At 40.5% G+C, this 20,920-nt stretch overlaps 1 protein-coding gene across 1 annotated transcript; it reads left to right on the top strand.

The window, feature by feature from the left end:
- The first annotated feature begins 1 nt into the window (after window position 1).
- fam43a (family with sequence similarity 43 member A) lies at window positions 2-1,994 on the top strand. Its single transcript, XM_086162145.1, has one exon. It carries the CDS (start codon window positions 201-203, stop codon window positions 1,233-1,235), a length of 1,035 nt encoding a protein of 344 aa, XP_086018271.1. The 5' UTR covers window positions 2-200; the 3' UTR covers window positions 1,236-1,994.
- Window positions 1,995-20,920: the final 18,926 nt, after the last annotated feature.

Raw genomic sequence — 20,920 nt, 5'->3', positions numbered from 1 at the left:
CTGGACGCACCGAGATGGGCACCGCAACCCCGGAGGATGGACACATGAAGTACGGCGTCTCCGCGTTCGCTTCTCCGAGAGCTGCTCACACATGACTTGACGGGACAATAAAGAGCCTTTTTAGATTTAGCGAAGTTCGACTTCCCCCTCCCGCCCCCTCCGTGCAGACACCGTTGCCGTTGCCTGGAACCAGCAGGACAATGCTGCCTTGGAAGAAGAACAAGTTCGATCTGATAGAAGAAGACAAACAGTCCAAGCAGAAGGGCTATGCGGTGAGTCTCAACTACTCGGCGCTCACCTCCTTCGCCAAGTCCTGCCCGGAGAGCGCGCTCAACCGGGTGGGCGGCATGTTTAAGTCCAAGAGGAAAAAGGTCAAGATCACCAGCGAGGACCCCACGTACACGGTGCTCTACCTGGGCAACGCCACCACCATCCAGTCCAAGGGTGACGGCTGCACCGACGTGGCCGTGAGCAAGATCTGGGGCAAAAGCGACATGGGCAAGAACGGCACCAAGATGCGGCTGACCATCAGCTCGCAGGGGATCCGGATGGTGCATGTGGACGACAAGGCGAGGAGGCCCGGGCACTTGTACCTGCTGCACCGGATAACGTACTGCGTGGCGGACCCGCGGCTCCCCAAGGTGTTCGCGTGGATTTACAGACACGAGATGAAGCACAAAGCCGTGATGTTGCGCTGCCACGCCGTGCTGGTGTCCAAGCCGGAGAAAGCCAAAGCCATGGCGCTGCTGCTGTACCAGACGTCCGCCACGGCCCTGGCCGAGTTCAAGCGTCTCAAACGGCGGGACGACGCCCGGCACCAGCAGCAGCAGCTCATCGGGGAGCAGACCATCCCCCTGGTGCCGCTCAGGAAGCTCCTGAACGGACAGTGTTACTACAAACCCCCGGTGGAGCGCAGCCGGAGCGCGCCGAAGCTGGGCTCCATCACCGAGGACTTGCTCGGGGAGGAAGAGGAGGAAAAGGCGATGTACTTTGAATGCGAGGACATTTTGGACACGGACGACGATTGCGTCCCCAAACAGGAGTTGACGCAGATCATCAACGACCTGGGGGAGATGAGCATAGGGAATGACGTGCAGACGCTGAAGGCGGACCTGCGGGTCACCAGGCTGCTGTCCGGGGAGAGCACCGGCAGTGAATCGTCCATAGAGAGCAACCAGGAGCCCCCTCCGATCTCCAACGGGTTCCAGGAGGTCAAGTTGCAGGAAATCGCCTGAATGGCACGTTTTTTTTTGTTTGTTTGTTTGTTTGTTTGTTTGTTTTTTTCTGCGCAACTGAGACGCTCCCTCTTTCTCTCCATGCGCCCCCGGATCGAGGGAAAGATCCGAACAGGTTTCTGGGACGATAAGCAGTACAAGAGGACAGAACAACATATAGGTTGACGTTTCAGATTTGCGTGAACTAACAAAAAATTAGAAAAAAAATATTAAAAAGTCCACGCTCGTTCGCGAGATGATGACTGGTTCAAACACCAAAATCCACCGCGCCCGAGGACGCACGGCACTAATTCCATCTCTTTTATTTAAGAGGATTTGTGGTCGCCACAAGCTTGTTTACCCCACGTTTCTTTCGCTCTTCAAACTATCTCTTCTTTTTCATCATGTACCAAAACATTTTTTTTTTACTAATTATTTTTGCAAAAGTGGGTCCAAACAGGCACCCTTGGTTCAGCTGCCCAGGGCGCTTCTGTGACAGCCTTTGTTTGTTTTTTGCACTGTTGTAGAAGTCATTGTTTTTTTTTTGTTTGTTTGTTTTGTTTTTTTATTTGACTACCATGTACATAATGTCTGTTACTATGTTGTCTGAAACATAAATGTCATATCTTTGCTGTGCAAAAGAAAGAAACTCCTTTTATGTATGATGATGTAAAGTAAGATGTTTTAAGTATAAATGTTATTTTTTAAAAACATGGAAAAAATGTGGTTTGTTATGTGAACCTCATTAGAATCTCATTATCAATAAAAAAATGAAATTGATATAACTGTGTCACATGTAGACTTTCTTTGCAAAATAAGATCTCGTCATGCACGGGTGTTTTTCCTGGAGAATCTCAGAACTGGGTCAATTTTGCACTCATCTGAGTCACATGTGGTCTGAAATGGACAAAGCGCATATGCAGTGCCTGTTAGCTGTCAGTTTATTTTGGCTGATGGTCTTAGATTGATTCTTATGTCTTTGGGCAAATTGCTTTAAGGGAAAAGGCTCCAAAGGTTATTTAGTTACAGCACTGAAGGCTCATTTATTCCACTGTGGGAAAGGTGGGCCAATCGGCGGACGTCACAAACACTTGGAACATCACATGGTCGGTAATGACAGGGCAGCAGATTCACCAGAGGTCCTATAACCAGATACAGGATGTTTTTATTGTATTACATTTGTAAAGTCATACATAACATCCAGCAGAGATGGTTTCACCATGTAAAGTGATCTCAGAGCAGCAGATTTAAGTATTCTTTCCTGAAATTAATTTCCCCCAAGGTGTCAAAAATGGGAATGCCGTGGCTGAAGTTCTTTAGAATGCAAATGTGGCGGCGTGATACCTGATAATATCTGATAGTCACTGCAAAGCATAGAATCGTCTCACATGTAATCTTTGGCCGGCGATGATCGTGGAAACACGTTCATGGTGCTTAAAATGCGGTGGTACTCATTTATGACAAACCCACTCATTTCTAACTTGCCTGTCACACAGCACGGGCTGTTAGACCAGAAAATATCCAGGACGTTGATAAATCGATGTCCAGCAAGGGCCCTGCGGTGTAAAGAGATCTTCTTCCAGAGCCAAACATATTTTCGCTAACACTACCGGCACCTAAGATGCACTCCGACCGGGCTGAATAAGACATGAGGAGGGAAAAACACGGCCCGGAGGTGGTGGATGTAGGGGTTTGTTATTCGGGCTGACTGCGAACTCACCAGTAAACACATTCTGGTTATGGTGCAGGTGTTCTCAGAAAACAAAAACACAGTGGAATGAGGAAGCCACCCGCAAATGCAAGGGTATGTTTTTCAGACAATGACCACACACAAATGGCGGTTAATACGTTGCGAATTGATGTGATTTCAGGAGATGTTCTTTCCATGGGTTCCGACTTCATTTTTTCAAATGAGATTTGTGTAGAGTAGTTGAACAGGCGGCAGACTGCAAGAGCAGTTTCTTTTCTTTCTGTTCTGGCTGCAGGATGGACAAAGAGGACACGGTGACGTGTTCTCCACCTAAAGTAATTATTGCTTTTGTGCACAAACAAACAGAGAGCAACAGGTCATTTGTACGTTGTTACTTCTCTGCACAGCCAGTCGATGAAACCGCAACTGATTTTTTTTCTCCCTGGCCTGCATTCCCAAAAAAAGCCCTCCTGAGTCCCACCTGTTCATCATCTCACAATGGGTTATAAGACTTCACTGACGACGTCGTAGTTCTTGTTAGTTTTTGACGCCGGAGTGTCTTCAAATTGATTTTTATTGTATATCTGGAATCTGGTTTCAATTAATTGCCGGTATTAGTCTTCCACGATAGTGTAAAGAATTTGAAGATAGAATTATGATGCATTGAATAATAAACAAAGGCAATATTGCTAGCATTTTATCCCTTTTTTTTCCAAGTCATCCATAATAGACTGGGGTTTGTACTTCAGCTTGGCAAGAAAATAATCAATGAATGAAATAAGCCAACTATTTTGTCCATTACCACTATGGGCTTTCGAAAAGAATAAAACGTTTGTAAATATCATCTCCGAGGGCTGTTTTCTAAGAGCATACGCGAAATACAATCCCAAAAAGAATAGTTCATCCACATGCAACGCAAGACGCGATTGCAGGGATTTCAGACAGAAAAAGGGATTTCTGTTGACATAATTAATTATAAACATAACCATTATTAGAATATTCATTTTTCTCTCAGTTGCAGTAACAATCCATACAGCAGCTTACTTGTTTCACTTGAGCAATGGATGCTACTCCCACCCGTTGGTCAAATACAACTATTCACCAAAGAGTTCAGGCGGGGTTAAGTATTCCCTGGGAACTCACAACTCGCTCCTCTTAGCGGCAAAATGTTCTCATCATCTAAAAATTCTTCATCAAACTGAATTACTGTATAATTCACGGAGGGAATTGATCTGATTACGGCCTTCAGTACGCGCAGCCAGAGAAATGTGATTTCTCAATTAAAAACAGACAAACTGGTGATTATGCAGAAGCAGAAAAACAGAATTTTCGTATTATATAGTTTAGATCCATCTGCAGCGCTACTGCTTAATTTCATTTGAAACCTCGTTACAAAACTTGTCCGTTGATAATGCGTGCGGCGAATTGGGAAATTAGCAGGACCTTTAATGTGCCTGGATCTGACGGGCGCAGAAACACCGGAGATGTCAAAGGGGTTGAATCAGACCACGGGAGGGGAGTGACCTTTCCCTCACTGCCGAGGCAAATTTAACAAATCTACTGGCGGGAGCAGACGGCAAAATGGCCCGTCATGATCTTATCTTAATTGAATGTTTGGCAGATCTTAAGCATTAGCGGCAAAAATGATTATACTTTTACGTGTGGGTAACGGAAATGTCTATAATTACAGAAACCACCGTTGTCACGGCCACGTCACACGCCGCGGGGGGTTCGACGTGGAGCAGATGTGAAACGCTGAGCTGCGTTGAGCATTTTTGGAGATGACGCATCTCAGTGTTGTGCTTTAGATAGAAAATCATTTTGTGGACAATTTCCAGTCTTTTTAATTAGACTTCAACTGGTGTCTTCCTGGAGTTGTGCAGTTGGATTTGTTCTCCTGCTCAAAATATTTAGTGATCACATCTTTCACTTTGTGACCCCGGTTCAACACAATGTTTTCCACAATCAGGCAGGGAAGCTTCATAAATTTCAGAGAACTTCCAGTGAATTAATTGAAAATATTTTGTCTCAGAAATTGTATCTTGAACTCCAATGAAAGGTAAATTATTTTGACTTTTTTTTAAATGCCATTAAATAATGCATTGTAATTTAGATAGAAATCTTTCAATGTTCATTGTCGGTAACAGTAAGAGTGTGACCACACAGATAAAAGAAGACAAAACACCTCAGTTTAACAGGTTAATAAAACCGTCTTCATCTTCTCATTAACCTTGGCTGCAGAGCTCCAGTCCATTTGCTGGTTTAATGGCATCCGTGTCCCTGTTGCAACTACCTAAATTGATCTTACAAACTGAAACTTAACTCTAAATGACTTTGCCTCTTTTGCTGTTGCTTAGAAACTTTGTAAATTATTTGTTCCAAGTGGCTCCATAGTCATTAAGAGCCATTGTGCACGAGTTCCCTATTTTGCTGTGCACAAGGTTTTTAAGGCCACCCACCACCGGCTCCAAATATAGAGGAAGCAAAAAGAGATCCCAGATTGATGGAAGAAAAGACGGTGGGGTATAATTTTAGTTTACCCACACCTCATATTTAGTTCACCTCCTCTCAGACAGTTACAGAATATTTCACCTTTGCCACCGTAAGACCTCAGAAAGGAGCACGGACTATAATTTCCACCTTTAATAACATGTTGAGTGTCTCACACGACACTTCTCAGTTTGTCCCCACGCCTTCTACTCATCTAATGAGCTGTGTCTTTGTCCACGGATGAACGGCACAAGGCCATGAAACTCTAGATCTTGCGGTGTCCCATTCACTCACTGACGCTCTTGTTTTTCACTTGCTCGGACACAAAAGCCTTGCCCCCGGAGAGCCATAGATTTCAGCGAGGTTATTTTGGTCTTTCCGTTCACTTGGAGGAAATGGAATAATAACAGACCAGAGAGAGAAAATCACGGGGTGACTTCTCGGACAGACAGCCTGTCTGAGCAGAAGTCGGGATCCGTGATAGGATCCCTTCGTGATGTGCTTTGGAGATTTTAATGAAATATTCAACGACGTGTTTTGTGTCGGAGCAGACTTCTTGCACCCGTACGCCCCTGCAATGCTTCCTATTGTTCCAGAACAGCAAGGGTAAATTCAATGTTACTTTACTGAGCGGATAAAGTGGCCTACTTTTTGGACTATGTCGAAATTCTCACGAGTAATTTTCCTGTTTCAAACACAGACAGGAAACAGATGCACGGCAGAACAGATTGGTTCTCGAGCTCATCCCGTAGGATGCACATGTTTCTGTAAGAGCAGGTGTTTGTGGGAACATGCACTGTACCTGTGAAGCCCATTCATTCAAAACAAAATATGACTCCTGCAGGGTTTAAGTTCACATAACTATTATATCTGTTAGCCATTTAGGGGAGGGATACCATTTCATGCTTGCTCAGTATAAGATTTAAACATCTAAGCTCTGAGATCTGCCCGTCGACCGCTCGTGTTTCGACACGCATGCTTCTTTTAAATCTCATCCATGTGTATTTTTCTCTGTTGATAATGGTCTCTGCACTAGAACTTAGTGACATAAATAAGAGACTTGAAGCTCAGAGAGGCACAATCAATTCTGTATTTTCCATTGGACACATGACCTGTACCAGACAACCTTGTCTCTGAGCGATGTACAGTATTCAAATCAGGACTATCCAGGGCATTGTGTTCATGCACGCTGTCGCCTGGTATCGACGGACTGTCACCGTGGCGGTGGATCGGGCTTTTTTCATTTTGCATTGTGCGTATTCCATTTGCAGCGTTTTGCCAGTTTAACAACACGGCTTGGGTCTCCCGATGACAGCCGACCTAATCGATACATCATCCTGCTGTATGGTTGCAGCCATTTCTGACAATTCATTTTCCCACCATTTACTCACCTGAGAAATGGCTGCAGCGCACACACATACATGGAGATAGCATATCCACAAAACAGTGGTAGCTTTAAAATGTTATGTATTTGAAGAGATGATAATGAACGACAAAAATCCATAAATCACCAAAATGAAATTCTTACAATTCTTAATGTATAAATTATAAATAAGACTAGAAATCTTTTGTTATCTTTCCATAAGACCTTCAGTGATGTGTCACCCGTGTATATTGATGCGTGATGGTTTTTTGATCAATGTTCAATGATATTTGAGGAGGCTTTACAGGGATTCCTGTTCGGCACACATTGTTCTCAGTCAATACCTATTGTGGCACTGAGGTACTGATTCAAGGAGTCTGGAATTCTTGATGAAATCTTTGACTCCTTTCAGAGCATGTCTCCAGACGTGTGTGGTTTCAAAGATTTTGCAGGCGATGACCCCCCCATGCACTTGAAAACCACATGCATAATAGTCCATTTGAATAGCAATCACATGGGAAAGAAATAACACAAATGACCTAGGCCAAAATATGCCATCAAGAAAATAATGGCTTATATAAACAAAACTAGAGCGTCAATGCAGGAATGAACTTTGCTTGTTTGTATCTTATCCCTGAAATAATTCATTTTTCACTCTGGTCCATGCCCTGGCTCTCCTCCTTTTATCATAGCTTGATGCGAGACCAGAACAACATGGTGAATATAATAAGTAAAAAAAAAAAAAAAAAAAATCCCTGGCAGTTCCCTGGCTCACATCCAAAATGTTCTGAGCCACGGACATCGGTCTGTGATTGGCCATAAAACCGTGGCTGAACAAGTCATTTGCAGCTCTCGCGCTGAGTGGGATGGATCTGCAGCAGTGCAACACCGCTGTGCAGGGACTGACCACCCGAGTGCCTGATGACTTTGGAGGGATGCTCATGCATTGCTTGCTTGGGACACAAACTCCTGAAAGCGGGTAAATGTTGTGCTTTTAAATGACTCTCGCTGGAAGAATATGAGTACAGAAGGTTCCTAATGTATTTCCAAGTCCCTTTTAACAAACTGTTCCCCAGATATGTTCCGAAAGTCACGAGAAGTTAGAACAAAAAAGAGTATACAAGACATATATTCTATATCAATAAAAGGATGAATAGCAGCTATTTAATCGAGGAATGTAGTGTAAATGTCAAAAGACACAGATATTATTGCGTTTGTTGGTGGGGTTTTTTTTTCTCCACTGGGTTCAGTTTACTTCTTTTTGCTTGCAATATGATAACTAAATGTTTAGAAATTGTTCAAAATTGTAAATAATAAATTTGTGAAATTGAGTCATGTAAAGGACAAAGCATATATAAATGACAAGACCATTTTGAGCAAGTTATGAGAATGAAATGTACATGTGAAAAAAATAAAGGGTGAATTTTGTGAACGAATGAACATGTTCGAAATAAAACTTAAAACAAAAAACACTATCTGAAATTTCCCCACCATGACAGAGCATGTCACCAGACGATCCAAAAGTGAAGTTTGGTTCATATGATTGATGGGCAGATGATCTCATTGAGGTAATCTTCACCTTGTGCAGGAAAGCAGCTATACCTCCTGGGAGTTACAAAAAAATGGAGTAGCTTTTCTTACAACAGAGAAGCCAACAAATCAATTTTGAAAACAAGAAAGGTGTCAAACTGTTTTGTACATGTAGGCAGCGGAGCTGCAGGCTGATTCTTCAGAGTAATTTCCAGCATGATTGCTGTTCAGGAGAAGGTTTTCGTCACCTCTAGGCAGTGTCTGAGATCACAAGATCCTATGGTTGATGGCCTTGATATTTATTATCTGCAATACCTTCCCCCGATCAGGAGGTCTAAAGACATGGCATTCTAAGATGAAAAGAGAAAAACCTCATTCTGTTCCCTGCATCTGTGCTGAGGAACATGCCTCTCTTCAAGGAGAATGTAAACAAAACGTGTTTGCTGAGATTCCTGCAGTTTTCATCTGTTGCCACCCTGCCTGAGAGTCCTTTCGTTGAAGCAACTGAAACCCAGAGAGACAAGTGGCTATATTTTAGGTTATTTTATGTGTGCAAAAGGCTTTAGACTGTTGAAATACATGGGTGAATATTTTGAATATTTAGTCAAAAAATATTCCAGATATTTCTAGAAATATTGCAGTCGAAAAATATTCCAGAAGCTATACGGACAAATGAAGTGCAAAGGTGCGTGAATGGAGAACGCTGTGTTACAAACTTGACAAGACTGGTTTGGTCAGGCACTGGGTGTTGCCATGTTCCCTTCCATGGCAGAAATCACTCAAGTCTCAACACAGTTCTGGCGTATGAAAATTGCAAACATCCACAACATGAGGTCAGACATAATCACCGCTGAATTACAAGAACGAGGGGCGATGTGATACAGAAACATCTCTGGTTGTCACCTTTGAAAACTTTTTTTTCTACATTTTTTTCCATCTCATTTACAAAGGGCGCTGTCGGAAAAATGCAATCAAAAATGTTTAACTGAACTGAAAACATAAGTTGTCTTTTTGTCTTTTGCACGTTTGCACAGTTTCTACTGATTATACTGCTTATATATATATATACTATATATTATATAGTATATATATATATATATATGATATAAGATAAGATAAGATAAACTTTATTGATGCCCATAGGGGAAATTCTTTTGTCACAGCAGCATAATAGTCATAATGTCAAATAAATAAAAGGAAATAAATATTAATATAGATATGAATATAAATATAAATAGAAAGCAGATAGTGAGACAAAAAAACACAAATAAATAGACAGCAGACAACAACAACAACATTATCAAATTGTTTGGATTCAACTTGTTAATACAAGCCCAACCTGTTATATACTGTTAACACTGTTAATTGTTTATTCTTAGTTCTCTTATTTTTGATAACTTTTCTTGCACTGTTCACTTTCAGCTGTGTGTGGTTGAAATTTCCTCACTGGGGGAAAACTAAATGAATATTCTATTCTTCTATTCTTTTCTATTTCTCTGGAGTTTTTAAACTATTATGTGATATGTTTATTGAGGCCATTCTCATGCTCACCATTATTGTTTATGTATCACCGAAAACAAAATTGGCATACAAATAAATCTTAGAGAAGAGGAGTGGATACAAACTTCAATAGCAGTCATTGCTTAAAAAAAAAACAACTAAATTAGATTATAAAATGCTCTTTTCCCCAGCGCAGATACACCTTTTTTTTCCCCAGCCAGCTGAAGTGCCACACATCATCTGCATCAATGTTTTCACAACCATGTGTGTCTAGATCTTTGGGATGTAGCCAGATGGCAGCTCATCTCTCCCAAGCCTCTTAAAGCCTCTTAAGACACAGGTCATGAGCACCGGGGAACAACAAAACCACCTTGCTAGACTTCCACCGTCTAAGTGTAATCTCAATCCCCTGCAGTGGCTGTTACCATGGCATTAGCATGTCATCAGGCCTCATGGGCCATACAGCGTGTAGGAAATACCCCATGCCCTTGGTTGTTGCTATGCCCACCCTCAGGTACACTGCTACCTGGAGGAGCACCTTAAAGTAACAGCGCATGAGCGGATGATTATCTGTAATTGCCAGTTTAAAAACTGGCCTCATCTCATTACAATATGAACGGAATTTTAAAAGTTGCATATATTTATTTAATATGGTCACCCCCGAGGCGGGCATTTACAGATTGAGGGAGTCAAACTATCCAACTGAAGATCCCCATCACATGTAATAATGCAAAAATAACAACAGTTTAATGTTATATAAAATATCATAATGTGCTAGGCCTGGATAAAACATTGCACATTAACACTGTCTTATGGAAGAAAGTAAGTTGTTCCTGTCGTAAGGAAATGTGCACGTTTCTGTTATGCAAAGCAAGGTTAGCGGTAATTTGAATCATTATTCTTCAAATTAAACGATAAAAAATGAATGCACCTGAGAAATAATGCAAATTCCTCTGATTGAGGCTGACACAAATTGATGGCAATGAAAATTACATGAGTCACATGCTGCAGGCTTTGCAGTCACAAGATCTCATTACAGTTGAGGAGCTCTCCCCCAGTCTCTGCAGGAGTTACGTTGAAGTCCCTTTAATTTGTCACCAGAATTTTATGTTGTGGAAGTTTCTGGTACAGTCTTAATTCAGAATTATACACAATTTAAAAACCAGTGCGGGCGGGAGCAGGAGAGCGTCCAGACTGAGAGAAACATGACAGCAATACATAATACTTGATGAGCACATGATCAAACCGTGCAAACCGAAGTACACAAAAATAAAGCAAATAAAGAATGAATCCCATATGTAAGTCTGGCAAAACTCAATAGTAAAAACACAGAAACCGCTTTGAACAAAATATCGCTTCATATCACAATAAGAAAGAGGAGGGAGGGTGTTTTTCCTCTCATACAGCAATTAAAAAACTGTCCGGGAGCCGTATTTCATCGAGGAAAACAACCTAAATCGAGAAGACGCTGTTGAGCTAAAAGACAGATTTCTTCAGAATCGAAAACCTGTGTGCCTACATATACGCTGAGTTATGTGCATGTGTGTGCAAATATGTGATAACAAACATGCCAGTGGCATTCTTTCTGTGACTTCTGACCTTCCTTTGACATTCCGTTCTTGTTTTTGTGGCAATCTTTGCAGATGAATCATGGTTACCACCTGATTATCATGGTTGAAATAGAATATTGTGGCGACATAGCGCTACCGGCAGACTCAGAGGGCTTGGAAACATCAGTCCTGCGCAACATACAATGCACGGCCAGATGTAGTGGCTTTTATTAAAAAGCAAACACACAAGAAGAATGCAGACATTCAACTCAGTATGTGTCCCAGTCATAGTGACCACTTCCTGAGGTTGACTTTAAGTGTCACACTAACAAACACAGAGACTCACTAAACAGCACAAAGACATTGCAATAACAGGCGTGTCACCAGTCATGCCGTCTGCATCGCTGCTAATCATGACAAAAGTTCTGTTATGGGTTGGGGATTTAATGTGTGAACTGTGTTGCTCTGGTGGACACGCTGACCTGATAGACTGGAAAAGAGGAAATATGTTACAGCCTTGTTTGATGCAGTCTTTTTGTATCATGGCAGTAATTGTTTGTGTCGCCACTCCAGCTGCCCCCTGGGTTATCAGTCTGAGAGAGCTGGCTTCCTTTACAGCCTTGCGCTCAAGTCAGTGTGCACAAATGCTTTATTTGGCCACAGCGCAGCTGTTAAAAACACATTGACCCTTTTGTTTGTTGATAATACGCCCGCCCCCAATGAACGATTACTCTTTCACTAGCATCGTGCCATGCGACCCTGACATTTGTTTGAAAAACAAGACACCGACCCAACTATTTCAATTAATCCATTAGAGTTCAATGAAAAAGGACCCGGCTCAAATTGCGTGTATAATAGCAAAACTCTAGTTTTGTTACTTAGTAACAAGATCCTTTAACTTCTGACAGGAATTTTCCCTATCAGCACATAGAACAAAACACCCCAATTTGTTACAAACTCATGTGCAGCAACACACTCACGCAGAAGATCACGTGAATAACATGAATGCTCTTCATTGCTTGCATAGCACCTGTTTCACCCCAAGCATCTTTGGTGAAGTCCTGCTTCCCACCAGTTCTTCATTGCGTATTCATGTATTGCATCTTGAACTGTTTGATATTAAGATTAGGGAAGCTGCTTGTTGGATTTGAAAACACCAACCATTTGTGGCTCCGGTCTCTACAGGATAAAGCATTGTTTTTTTAGCCGATGAAATATTTCTAAACGGATTGAACGGAAATGGATTGTTTCCTACACAAAATTACTCAGACTAATTTTTAAACAGCAGAGTGCAAAGGGTGTTGCACATGGCGATCAAATGAGTCTTCAGTTGGTTAGATTTAGGTTAAGTTAATACTATTCCTCTCTTTAACAGATACACCACTCAAGATCCAACATTAAATTACTTCAGCTGAAGGTTTTTTTTTTTCTAGCATACAAAATTAATTGTGTTCAAGTGAGAAAATTAAACAAATCCGTCCTTTTTTTTTCCCCTTTTTTCATTTTCCTCGTCTTGCTGTTTTTCAAGATCGGCGCTTACCCTATGTCTCAGATCCTGTGAACCAAAGTTTTCACCACAGTCACAATAACAACAGGCCCGCCACATGCATGCACGTATGTGTGTGTGTCCAAGTTTCCATACAGGACGACAAAGGGAGAGTGGCAGCTCAGTAGTTTTGGAGCTCGCCTTCGTCACTTCCTTCCCGTTTCCTTCATTTTATTCTCCGGTCCCCTGCTGCAGTCTGCCCCCTCTTTCCTCTACCTGGAAACACTCACACAAAGACACACGCACACAATGCGCTCGACACACTGCACAAACAAGGCAGGACAAAATCCTTTTCCAGCACATGAAAACACTTTTGAACACTCACAAAGCGTCATTTTCTGACCGCAGTACACACACTAATCCGACAAGTCTAGATGTAGGTGAATGTTTGTGGCTAATTCCTGTGCCCCAGTTTAATCTGATTAAAATATTTTCATTGAAAGATTTGATGAGTGCATTACAATGCAGACGTTCATTGTTTTTGTTGTGCACGTAAATTGCACGGGCAAACCAGTTTGTCAGTCATAAACCTATAATTAACCTCATTAGTGTTCCCTTAATCCTTTTTTTCGGAGTGGCCAGGTCATAATGAATCCGCATAAAGTCGTGGAAGGGAAAAAAAAATGCAGACTATCTGGTGGAACAGGTTATTAAAATGGCACGCTTTACTGTCAGCACCTAAGAGGTTTTTATTGAATTTGAATATTTATATCAAAACGTGCGGACAGAGATGAAAAACAAAGACGACTTATTTGCGAGCCGTGCCGAAAACCATTAACTGCTGCTTGTGGTTTCAAACACTCGTTTTGGCTTCATTGTTTGCGTACAGTATTTCGTACTTCGATCGTCAAATAAAAACATTCAGAACAACAAAGAAAATAAATATTGATTGTATTTAACTGCAGACGAAAAGATATTTCTTGTTTTTAGTGGTCACATCCATTACTTCTAGAAAGATAAAACCAAAGCAGCCATTAAGGGCAGCCACACATTCCTCTAGAAGGTGGGACAATAAAATATTTTACTGCTCTGTTATATTGCTATTCTTCACAACAACACAAAGGATACCAAGACTATTTAGAAATTCTCCTTTTCCTGAATACATTTGTCCCTGTTCTTCTTGAAATTCTTGAAAGTCTTAATGTGTTTAGTCCGACATAGTGATCACATCGTGTCCATATGATGCTGCTCGGAACTTTGTGTCGGCCAGTCCAACAAGCTCACACACAACAATCTGTTATGTAGCGACCTGTGTAGGGTTTCTGTCGAAACTGCCTTTTCAAAATACAATCGACCTTGTTTTTAGCCTTCTGTGCTACATGTGTGTGCCAATCCTACTATTCCTCTAAGCATTATTTTGTTGGTTCACAAGCTGAATTCATCTTGGCCAAAGGCACTGACTTTACCGAATATCATCACAAAAGCTGGTTTCTCGACTTGTTTTTGCCGATTGTCTTGATGGTCCTTGCATGTTTTTGGGGTCCGGAGAACCCCGTCTTTGAACCCCTTTAAACACAAACATTTTTCAAGATTTCAATTTATCTTTCTTTTGCACGATGGATGGTGAATTATGCATTATGAATTATGTATCTTTAACAATAACAACCTATTATGAAATTCTCTGCCTTCTTGTTTGTTTATAATGTTCCCCTGGAATCTGAAATACATTTACAATAATTTTTAGTTATTGTATAGAACGTGCATATGTGTTGACTCATACTTTCATACGAATAATCCCAAATGATGGGTCAACTCAAGAAAAGCAGACTCTGGACAATGAAAGACTTTCCCGGCATTTAAAGAAACATATCACGTGATCTGCTCCTATTTAAAGGACGACAAATCTCGAAGGTTGCAGCGTGTTATCCTTTACTCTCTGACCATTCCTATAATTTATGTATCCCTGCAGACACTTCAAGAGTCTTTATTGATGATAAAACATGTTTACTGTGAACAAGTAACCAGACCCTCGGGTCATCTGAGACAGGATTAATCACCATTATCGGGATCAGAACTAAACAAGGTGAAGAAGCCTTTAAGCCTTACTTAACTATGCAGCCATTCTCAGAAAAGTTGCAGCGCTGCTCGCAGGAGGGGTGCCATGTGAATTCGAGAGAGAGAGAGAGAATTGGTTTTCTGGGAAAATTATTCTTGGAAACCAACTTGAAATTTTGAAAGATCAGTCATAAAAAGACAGGCTTGGACGGGCATTGCCGTGCCATACCTGCAGATCACAGTGGGAGAGTTTCTGCGTAAGACGCAGTCGGGGCGAATTGGATCGAGTACTCTGGAGGGAGGAGGCACACACACCCACACTGACATCCTCTCTCTCCCCCCCGTCTCTCGCTTGCGCTTGGTGAATCCCCTGGGGAAATCCCTACGGTGAGTCAATGAGCAATAACAAGGACCAACACCAGAAGCCAGCTGGTTAAAGACAATCTGACGTCAAACCTGACTGGCTCGGATGTTCGCTTCAAGCCATATAACCCATCTGTGTTAGGTTTAGAAAATTTTGGGTTGGCTGGAAAGATTACATTACTCCCATTAATGGGCCTGGTGTGACTTTTCTCACATGCAAAATGTTCTCTCCAGGCCTTTTGTTCTTGAAAATAATCTCTAGAAGCTGCGGCTTGTTACCTCCTGTAACCTCAGTTTCATGCACCTGTCTTTTCCAATTATATTCAACCGCTCCCTGGCCCACACGACTACACCCTTTTAATGCTCCCCTTCCTGGGGTGTATGCGTTTTCTTTTCATTCACGCGGACGATGAAAACCATTTGTCGACACGCATCAAGTATTCAAACAATTAAGAGAAGAAAGGGCCCCTGCAAAAACAACTCTTAGCCCGCGCTTAATGTACATATCAAGCATCGCTCCATCCATCACGCAACACCATGTGTGAACAGGAACAAGATAGGAACGTTCATGAAGTGGAGTTGTCGTATGAAAATCCCAGCTTCCTGAATTCCCAGGAACTCCAAAAACTCATTACGTCATTAAAGCTAAGGCTAAAAATATTATTGTTTACGACAGATTTATAGTAAAATAGACTATGGGTTTAAGTGGCTTTTTCTGTTGTGTAAATCCTAACCATCTATCCCTTCAGTCATTCAGCTAGTAGATAGACCCAGCCTTGTTCCCAGCAAAGCACTACTGTGATTCCTTAGGGAACCTGAGAACTTCCCAGCCCAGACAGGATATATAATCCCGCAGGACCTCCTGCCAGTTCGACGTGCCTGGGACACCTCTAATGGGTGGCCGCTTGAATGCAATCTCAATTCATGTGCGGGATTTATTTTTAAATATTGTTTTAAAAATGGAATTTAAGGTTGCTTTATTTTAATTTTAGAGGATCATTGTACCCAAGTAAAACAGTTAAAATTGGATGGTCTGCAAATGCTGCTCTATCAATAGAACCGCCGAGCCTGGAATTAACTTTCCAGTCGCGAAATGTTTTGAGTGTGCTGCTTGCCAGAAAGCACTACCGTCTTGCTTAAAAAATATGTCCTGGGAGATATGACAATGGCTTGCTGGTATTGCGTATCATTGTGAAGAATCATTTGTGAAAAACCATCATATTCTGAAGACATTCAGTCTGTTGTGCAGAAGCAAGTATAAAGAGAACAATGCGACCGAGCCCCTTCTTAGTCATACCTATCGAAAGTACACAAAGTTAATCTCAGACAAGCACAATTAAGTTGGGGAACAGTAACGATTAACACGAAAATGCCCCATGTCATCAATGAGCTGGCCGAAAATACATTTGTAGAATGACCAAGAACATGAGAATATACTGAAAATAAAACAAAATCCTCATCACTCTAACTGTTCAGGCTTTGCTTAAATGTAGATATTTAACTTGTGCTCCTATTGGAAAAATAAAAATGTAAAATCGATTTTATATATATCTATATATATAGATATATATAAATAAATAAAAATAAATTGATATATATATATATATGTATGTGTATATATATATATATGTGTGTGTGTGTATATATGTGTGTATAATCGATATATATATATATATATATATAAAATCGATTTTACATTTTTATTTATATATATATATATATACATATACATATACATACACATGCACATCTACATATCTCAATAAAATATATAATTAGAAGAGCTCATTCTTAATATATGTAAATATATATATATATGCAAATTATGTATATTTATGTTTATATACATATATGTATATATATCATTCTGCATATATCTGCAAATATATGTATATATAAACACACATACACGCATATACATGTACATATACATACATATATATAGATATATATAGATATATAGATATAGATAGATGTAGATATATAAATATATCAAACAAAGTATATATGATTTTGTATTCATTCTGAACTCTCTTTCTGTTGTTTATGATCAGTAACACGTGTCCAACCCGACTTGATGAGAAACATCAGCACAGTGTGTATCCAGATGACAAATCAGGTTGCTCAACTCGTGCAACTGGTGCCTGTCAGACGTGGGAAAGCAGAATCTCAGAGTAAAGAAGTGAATGCAAAGGATAAACAGATTGCCCTGTAATCTCTCAGCTTATGAAAATGAAATTGACAGATACCATTGTTTGCTCTAATAAGCAAATCACACTAACTCCCGGCGACAGGAATGCTCCCGGTCAGTGTTCATGTGATTAAATGGGATTGTACTTTGTGAGTGTGTGTAACTACATGTGCTTATGTGCATACTTTACACCCAAGGGATGAAAGGGATGTAGTTTGGTGTGAGCATGTGTTTATGAACTTGTTACGAACAGGGTGGCGGTGTCAGTGCGATGTGAAGTGTTTGTAGGTGAATTTGGTAATAAGATGGAAGCTGATGAAAGTATAAAAAAATAAACTAAAAAATAAACAAACAAAAAATAACACATTCGGTTTCTACAACCATTTGGTCAGTCGTTCACTTGGGCTGCTGCAAATATGAACAGTTGCTGGATCAAACAGAGTGGTTCACATTCCTCTTTCACAATGTAGCAATCATAATCCAACAATAACAAACATCACCCTGTAGTTGCTCATATTCTGGAATTGTGTTTTTTCCACACTGGACAAGTTAAACTTAATGGGCAATGACCACCTTTTTGTTTTACACTGAATAAGTATATGCATACTGTTTGGAACTGCAGTTGGAACACCGGGGTATTCTTCCTGATAAAATGAATGAAAACACAAAATGAGGCAGTTAAAAGCACAAAAAGTGAACATTTGAAGGGATGGATCATCTGGAAAAAAAGTGATTCATCTAACAAACAAGAACAACTTTTACTGCTCTGATTCTGGAAAATGCGAACTGCTTTTGCACACCCAAACAGGTGAATAAAAAAAAAAAAAAACAAAAACAACGGATTGAGTTCCAATTATTATTCATTTTACTTTTGCAAAAATAATAAAATATGAAAGATGAGAATGATGGTAAAAATAAAGGGAATCATGAGGACAAGGAAGTGGCAGGCTCCTGGGCACCGGCCCAACTGAACTGTTGGTTAATCCATGTTTGGTTCAGCTCACAAACAAAGGGACAAAATGTTCGATGATTGGATATAGAAGTCCTTCATCTCTGTGATGCCAGGCCAGGGTCGCTCTGGGAATCCTTTGGTTTTTGTTCCGATCTCTAACCAGATGCCATGTGCTTCAAGCCCCCATTGTCTAACCTGCCCACCCCAACATGGCACAACAGAGTGGAATGTAAAGCCGCTCCTATCTGATCTCCCTGGAGATGTGGCCTCCGTCCAGGAGAATGAGAGAAAGCAAAGTGAAAAAATATGTCAGAGGTTTAGCCTTAAGCTGAAAAACCGAGAAAATATTTTCAATGATGAAACATACAGGTTATTTTTTTTTTACTTTTTAACAAAGGGAAGGGACCTACTGTGAATTTACTCATAAGTACAATCAATGGATGTCACTATTGATATGTTTTCATATACAGCAGTCGTCTTCTAGAAATAATTGCCTAAAGTTTTTTTTGAGAAAAAATCTACTGCTTACTAAATATATGGCTCAGTGTATTGTGTTTATTTTGAGAAGATGATGATATACTCATCAAATTAATAAAAAGGTGTTTTGAAGATGCATCTTTTGTGCAATATGTTCAAAAATAAGGGATATCATATTTGGAATTGGCTTGAAAATCATGTCTCAAAGTCATGGTACAGGTAGGTAAGATATCACTGATACTGCAGGTAGAAGTTATCACATGGTTAATGTTGTTGTAAATCTGCAAACTCTTTCTTGTGCTGTATGTGTTTATGAACATATGTTTTGCCTTATTATGAGGTTAATAGTTGGATGATGCCTAGTTGTTGTGGTAAGCTGTTACAACCCTACAGGGCATAAATAATTATTTGTTTTTGATATTTTAGCTGGAAATGTTTTAAAGAGTGACAATGTAATGTTAACTCAATTATCGTTATAACCATTTTCCTAACTTTTCATAAAGATCTGGCCAATTTTCTTTAAATAAGGCCCCGCTGGGTTAGTAACAAGTAACATAACTTTTCAAAGAGTGTGGTTTTTTTTTGTGCTTGTGGTTGTGCACAGCACAGCATGAATTCCAAGCTCTGCTTTTGTATTCATGCAGATTGGATTATACATCAAGCACCGCATCTTCTCAGGGGCAGCTTGAAGCAATGGTGATAATAAAAAAAGTAATTGTGAATAATGTTGCCTGGCTGTGAGAGAGCCGAAGATGGCAAACACCCGGCTGTGTATTTATTGCAGTTTTCTTTTATTGCAGTTTTCTAGGTTGTTGAGGCCAAAGCTTTTGAAATAGCAGAGATATACATGCATATCTTGGATGCATAGGTAATTTATTTTGGCCTTGTTGACTTTCAGCTCACCAAAGATATCATTTATTAGAATAAACAAGGTTGTTGTTGAACAACACACTGTATAATACAGTCAGAGCAAGTGCCAAGTATACAGTAAAGGACGTTGTTACGTTTTTTTTTTTCTTTGTGACACAAGAATTCATTATACGTTATTTTCCTAGCGGGATAGACTATAACCTTTACAGTTACTTTATCTTGCTGTGACACTGGAATGTAACTGAGTAATTTTAGTAGTAAAAGTAACAACTCCATCAAAAAAGACGATTCTTAGTGCACGATCCTCAACAAGTCCATATTCGAAATATAAGTGTAATGTTAGTATGGCGCGATGTGTGGTTTTGGATTATGTATCCTTTTTTTCATCTTGAATAATAACATGCTTCATTATTTCAGCGGCATACATAATATAAAGGGACTAGTTAGTTGGGGCTGTATTCACATCGGTAGTTCAATTTTTCTATTGAAACTCAGAGGCTAAATTGTACAACTGCATGTTAATGGGAGGCATCCCGACCAGATGGCCGAACCACCTCAGCCAGTTCTTTGACATGAGGGTGCTGCGGACGTCTGAGCTCAGCTGCTTGAATGCGCGACCTCATTCTTTCGGTCACTACCCCGAGCTTGTGACCACAGGGGAATGTAAGAGCATAAATTAACTGGTAAATTGAGATCTTCGCTTTCCATCTGAGCTCTTCCATCACCGCAACATGTCCAGGGAGCGTCTGGGTCACTGGGGACGCCACAATGGTTGCACCCTGCAAATTCACATTTCACCTTAAAGGGTGCTATCGAATTACGTGTGAGACAAAAAGCTGCTCAACATTGCAAGTTGTTTCGTTGTGTTCACTCAATTTAAAATTACTCCAATTCATAAACTACAGCAACTTGCAAACACAATTGCCAGTTTTCATCATTACTGACTGAGCGAAACAAGTAATAGAGTCCCACTCTAATCCTCTGCCTATATAATCTGTACCGTGAAGAGACAAGAGGATTCTGCATGAAATAATTGTCATTTCATTCATCCCAGTAGGTGATTATAGATTAGAATGGAGCAAACTGGAGGCAAAAAAAACTGCGGTCGAGTGAGTATAAAGTGACATTTGCAGACTAATAGAATCCATCTTTACCATTGACGCTGGCATTTAGCAGGAAAGGGCTGTCG

The sequence above is a fragment of the Fistularia commersonii genome, chromosome 16 (genome assembly GCF_037954325.1).
Source record: "Fistularia commersonii isolate RoL2024-O1a breed Wild chromosome 16, RoL_Fcom_v1.0, whole genome shotgun sequence".
Lineage (NCBI taxonomy): Eukaryota > Metazoa > Chordata > Actinopteri > Syngnathiformes > Fistulariidae > Fistularia > Fistularia commersonii.
Note: the sequence above shows the minus strand (reverse complement) of the source record. Positions and strands in the feature narration are given on the sequence as shown.

What these genes read in the sequence shown, in the direction of transcription:
- fam43a (XM_086162145.1), top strand. Translation starts at nt 201, where the DNA reads ATGCTGCCTTGGAAGAAGAACAAGTTCGATCTGATAGAAGAAGACAAA.